The sequence below is a fragment of the Limulus polyphemus genome, unplaced genomic scaffold (genome assembly GCF_000517525.1).
Source record: "Limulus polyphemus unplaced genomic scaffold, Limulus_polyphemus-2.1.2 Scaffold3505, whole genome shotgun sequence".
Lineage (NCBI taxonomy): Eukaryota > Metazoa > Arthropoda > Merostomata > Xiphosura > Limulidae > Limulus > Limulus polyphemus.
The window spans coordinates 42,247-48,606 of NW_013669115.1; the positions used below are offsets into that span (position 1 = coordinate 42,247).

The 6,360-nt window shown below is 31.5% G+C and overlaps 1 protein-coding gene across 1 annotated transcript in view; it reads right to left on the reverse strand.

Annotated features, from left to right (window-relative positions):
• Positions 1-4,878, reverse strand: part of LOC111088303 (gastrula zinc finger protein XlCGF52.1-like) — a 23,738-nt gene extending 18,860 nt beyond the window's left edge. The window contains exons 1-2 of the mRNA XM_022398007.1: positions 3,135-4,878; positions 1,770-1,842 (exon numbers count right to left, since the gene is read on the reverse strand). Of these exons, the coding sequence (XP_022253715.1) occupies positions 1,770-1,805 (36 nt within the window). The 5' untranslated portion in view covers positions 1,806-1,842; positions 3,135-4,878. The remainder of the gene's footprint in view (positions 1-1,769; positions 1,843-3,134) is intronic.
• Positions 4,879-6,360: the final 1,482 nt, after the last annotated feature.

Here is a 6,360-nt window from a genome sequence, read left to right on the forward strand (position 1 = left end):
AGGATTCTTCTACAGAAGGTGTCTGTGACTTGTTAACGATAAATTTGAAACAAGTTCTTAAATGTATGTACAATAACGTATTCACAGTACGGAGATTATAAGCATATCGTAAACGTTATGTCAGTATATATATAGTTCTCCTCTTCTTGTCAAAAGTCCACTAAGGCCTGTTCAATTACTTTAGAATCTTGGTTGAAAAACCAAACTTTTTTCTCTAATACTATCACAATATTAGTTTCACTCTCATATACATATTAAACATTAGACCTATAACATTTACGTTACTTGACTTCACACAACTATATTCTTTTTGCTTTTTTCTGCCTAATACTGTCTGTCTGCTGCTTCCCGCTCATCTCACACTATTTATATCTTTATTACATAGTCGTCTGGCTACTTTCTATATTCTCGACACCAATTAGTTTTTAACAAAACCTTCTTCAATCATCTGCTTTTAACTCTCATTAGTACAAAACTTAAAAATAATAAAGTATTCACTCAAAAATATAAATTAATCATTAATAATTAAACCAAACAGTGTTTTATATCCTGACAGTAACACTACTAAATGAAAAGTGATATGTCAGTAGAATCAAATAGAGGGAGTCGCATGCGCCAGAAGGGTGTGTTGCAGGATGATTTACATGTGAGATACAGATGAACCATGTTAAATATGGGGTATGTGGGAGCTGCAGTGGCTACTATTGAAATGGGTGCTGGTAAACTATATGTATTATGGAAGGAATGCAGGACAGAACATTAAAGCATTACAAAGGAGCTTTCCACAGTGGAAACTCGTCTGCTGAAGTGAAGAAGTACAGCTATCAGACAAACAGAGCATCACCATTCATGTTTCATTCCGTATCTTATATTAAATCTATTCAAGAGCCCCACCTCATTAATATTTACAGTATATATTAAGAGAAGGCTTCAATTGACAGGGATAAAGATGTACCACTTTAAATGGTGGATCTTTGTATATTTATATATGAATGTTTATTAGGCTGGAATATTCACATGAGTGATTTTTTTTGGTATTTGATTATTTTCTTCACCACTATTATTTTCTTGTGACATTTATTACTTTTTGCTTTTTTCATTGTTGATAACATAACTGTATAACAGATGATATCTGATAATTCATTGTTGTTATTTCAAATTATACCATCTGTTTTGTTCTGTTAAGACTGGATTTAACTGTTCTGTATGGTGTCGACCTCTCGATAAAGATACAAGTTCTCACGTTGAGGAATTGAAGAATATTTATTGGTTACTGGCTGTTTGTCTTCATAATACAATATTGCTAGTCCACAGGTGTTTCCATATAACTTACTTTCTACTAGTTACGTATGAGAACCTCATCAGCTGTTTATAACAAGAACCTAATATCTTGGATTTTACTTCTGATTACAAAACGTATTCTCTGTTGTATTAGCCATGATCCAATGATTCCTGACTAGGAAACCATGACATTTCCTTTACATTTTAATACTAAAAGGGTGATCAGATTTACCTTACTTCTACCAATATCACCAATGTTTTATGAGTCTATCAGTTTTTTCAATATATTTTTCATTTAAAAGTACATCTTACTCCATACACTTCTTGTAAGCCCCAGAATACAAACAAAACAGTGATTTTTCTGATAATGATAGGTGGGTCTAAATGCTGAACAAATGACCAGGCTTATCAGATGTTTCAGTATACCCAATTCCTTTACTTTTATTTTTATTGATATTACAAACTACACAACTAATAAAAGGTGTTACATTATCTTCACGACTCCTGTTCCTTTTGTTTGTCATTATTCTGCATCATGATTTTTTCAAGTTGTTTTCATACTTTTAAGAAATAATGGGTGTATCCTTGAAAAGAGATTTAGTGGTAGGGTCTTCATTAAGTATTGTGTGATTGTTTAGTATATTATCTTTGATCTTCTTGTTGGTCTGATGGTATGTTAACACATACGGAATATGATCGGTTCATTATTTCTTGGTAGGGTTAAGTGTTTTCTCCTGGGTTTATGAGCTAGCTTAGGTGGCTGCATCATGGATGATAAAATCAAGGTAGAGCCTTTTAAAAAAACAAGTTTTCACTTTGGATCCTGATTTATAATGATTATCATCACTATGTAGTTTATATAGTCATAGAAATTTTAAGGAATTGACTTTTGGATACTGTACGAGTGGGAAGATTCGAAATGTATGTTTGTGTGTTAATATATTTCTTTGTAACGTATATCAGTGGTCAGATGGTCATCTTGTATGTATAGGTTAAAGTAGGTATGTGTGTGAATATGTTTTTTTGTAATATATACCAGTGGTAAGATGGTCATCTTGCATGTATTGGTTAAAGTAAGTATGTGTGTGAATGTGTTTCTTTGTATCGTGTACTAGTGGTCAGATGGTCACCTTGTCGGTATATGTTAATGTCCAGAAAGGGGAGTGTTGTGTTGGATATTCCCAAGTAAATTTCACAGAGAGGTGGCAAGAGGAAACAAAGTCCAGAAAAGTTTTTAAACCATATTTAGGCATGGATGTAATCCATAAATATAAGATTTTTGGTGTATGCAATAAAGAGATTTGCAAAGGTGGGGACCATTTTAGTCCCTATAGTGACTCCACAGATCTGTTTGTTGATCTTTCTTGTAGATTTTACCATTTTTTGTTTAAATTTTATTTGCTTTTTCTTTTAATGACTTATTATTTTTATGAAACAGATGTAATTTTGTACAAACATTTCATTTTCAACATTCCAAATATTATATATGCAATTTCTTTGAATTCTGTGCATGTTGTAAGCTGTATAATCTGATGGAGAGCAAGCTCAAAACTTCATTCTACTTTAAATCAAAATATAAAAACTTGGCAATTGTTCTATCTATTACATGATTTTGTTAAATCATGTTTACATTCTGGTGTGCACTACAATACTTCTGGACTAGCAATAGTACTACTGTAAAAAGAGCTTTAATAAGTTTATTCACAACAATGCAGCAAACTTGTAGTGAATTTCTTCAGCTCGTGACTACAAATATGTCATTACTGATTATATGCCAAACGAATAAATTCCAGAAAGACATAATTACAGATACACATTTTCTTTAATAACACAACTGTAAAAAGTTTAATTACCTCACATTTCTCTGATGTTACATCACAATTTGTTTCTTTGTTTTCTTTTATTTTACCAAACTTCAAAACAGTATGTAGAAAACTTTCTTCCAAGGAATCAACTTTTCCTGGAGCTAGAAGTACAAATCATGTTGGTTAGTCTATAACAAGATTCAATATAATTTATGTTTAAAATAAATGATAATCAAAGTTCACACAATATATTTATAAGAATAGGCTTCTTCTATAACTTCTTACTTGCCATATAAGTGCATGAAAAAGAACTGACTTCCAGCAAAGGGCAGGTTCTGAAAATATACCTGGACTGTCAGACACATTATCAGTTCTAGTACAAAATGATGATTAAACAGGTAGCCAAGGTAACAGTGCAAAGCATTTTCCTTTACCTGGTAGAAGAATGCTCTCAATGGAGAAGAACAGTAATTACAGAGTAGACATATGTCTGAACTGAAAATACCCATCATCCAAAACTGTCAAGTGTAGAAATTCATGCAAGCAGTTGAATCAGTAGACATCTGAGAAGAAGTAAAAAGAGTCAGATGGTTCTTCGAATGCAACATCATTGCAATGGGAACACTGAGTAAAGGAATAAAAGAATGTTAAAATCAAGAATATGGTGTACCCTTATCATTACGGAAACTATGAGACATCCATTGCAGGATCGATGTCATGTCTCTAACATCTCAAAATATTATTTGTGGATGTACATGTTGATGTGGGAAACCATAAATATCATGAAGCCATCAAAAGAGAAAGGGTACAAGTTTTCTTGCAGGATTGAAGCATTAATTCTTTCTCAGTTGAACCCAGTTCATATTTGAATATAGTTATAAAGACATCAGTCTCCAGAGATGGAAAGCTGTGGAACTATATTCTGAGTGTCCAGTGTCCTTAATTTCTGGTAGAGGTATAAAACTCAGTTAAGTTTTCAATTACAATTACTCTAAATTTTCTGTTCAAACCTGCTGATATTAAGGAATTCTCATATACACGTGAAAATTAAGTCACATTAGAATACCACACCCTCTTGTATTACAGAAATATGCTCAATATCTGTATTAACAAACACCTGAGTGATAAACTAAAAAGTGCCATGAAAAGTCTTAAGAAACATAAGACAAAGAGAACTTGGGAAAAGACCAGGCTTTTTACCAGGTGAATAAGGGCAACGTTTCACTATATTGGTATTGACTTGAATTGTAAATAACACTGAGGGAACCAAAAATGACTCAACATTCATGAACTAAACTTGAAGAACAATCATAAACAGACAATTCACTAATACACTCATAGTATAAATATGTTGATTAATGAGGGCCAACAAAGTATCAATGAGATTCTTTTTCCCTCATAGTCAGCCCAAATATGTTGTTCAATCACAGCCAACAAAGCTCTGGTTAAATCCTCGTACACCCATTTGGACCCAGATACATTTGTTGCTGATTATGACTACATACACGAGTAAAGTATGCAACAAATCCTTTCTAAATCCATTGTTTGATCCAAATATGTTAATCACTAAGTGCCAACAAAGCATCAGAGGAGTTTCATGGTCAAATAGGCAATAAGGTCTCAATTAAAGAAGCTTCCAAATCAGCCAATAAGTCACATGCAAGATGGGAATGTGGTGAATTTTGGGTCATTTTAGCCTCATTCTGAGGTGATGGTGTAGAACAAGATTACAAATTCGTCACAAATTCATGTTTTCGACATCAAATACCAAAATAACCAATAGAATGCAGCCTAATTATACTTATTGACATAAATTGATAATCTTTATAGAATAGAAAATTTCCAATTAACCCACTCGAGACGGGTCACAGGTGAAAGGCTGTGTCATCTCATTTGTTGATTCACATTCAAATTTTTATTGAACTACTATTTCATTAATTTATGTCAATAAGTTTGGTATCAAACTGTAGATTATAATTCAAATTTTAGAACTATACATTACTCAATTTCTAATTTAAAAGTAAACACAGATAAACATCAATGTTTGTGTATTACGTGGTATATTGAATGCAGCACTGGTTCAAATTAGAAACTCAAATTACCGATATTGACAGGCTAGAATATAAAATAAGGTCTTATCTTTTCTATTTGCTAAGATATTGCTCATGTAATAAATCAAACACTCCCTTATATTCACTTACTTCTATACATAACATGAATAACCAATGAGAAGCTCAGAATGTCCCCCTAGTGCCTTCCTCAGCCATTTCAAATTCTTAGGACACCATTTATTTTTTGGAACCAAGATTTCAAGGAGGTAGAGTATGCTCAAAATTTCAGAGTGGAATTCTATGGTATTGATGTTTTAAGGTATTATTTTTTAGTTATTCAAATGCATATATAAAACCTTTCATGTCCTCCACGTGCAAAATTTTGAAAGGCTTAGCAACTTACATCAAACAGCAACTGAGCACACAGGTTGTAACTAGAAGAGATAATTGTTTGTTTTACTTCTTTTATTTACTTTTTTATGCTTTAAGAAAAATAAGTTTAAGAACTTATTTCTAAATAGCAATAATCTATATACATATGTAATGTATAATAATTTAAATTATAATAATTGACTATTTTTCAAAGTACTAGTCTACTAAAACACAGCCAAGACAAGTTACTCTGTACTGATCAAAATTCAGTTTTATGTTGTTTGATACGGTAACATGAGTGCACGTGTGCCATGTCATTGTAACTTCTCTATTGTTAGCCAGGCATGGCTGAAAGGTCAATATAATTAAAATAATAAATATATATAAATCTGTAATGTTATGAAAATCAATCTATTTAGTCTAAACATTTATGTTTTCATGTTATAATTTGTGTTCATTCTTGAATGAAAGAGGCATAACTGATATTTATTCCCAAAATTTTATGTTGGTTGGGAGATTGGTCAAATCTACCAAACCCAAACAGAGATTAATTACTGAAAATAATGGATAAAATATAAAGTTTTTGCATGTGAAATTTGAAAATTTTCTGATGCATAAAAGTATTTTTAATCTTAAAACAAAAATTACTTTGCATGATAGATAGGTAACATGTGAAAAGAAAAAAAAAGACACAAGAAAAACATTGCTTTACACACCTTAAGACTTAATAAAAAAATTAGATATTTTTCATATGAAAACATTATAATGTTTACTGATAATCTGCCAAATTTAACATTTGCTTACTAATGTCAAAGTTATAGCATGAAAGAGTTAATGATGAAAAACTCAAA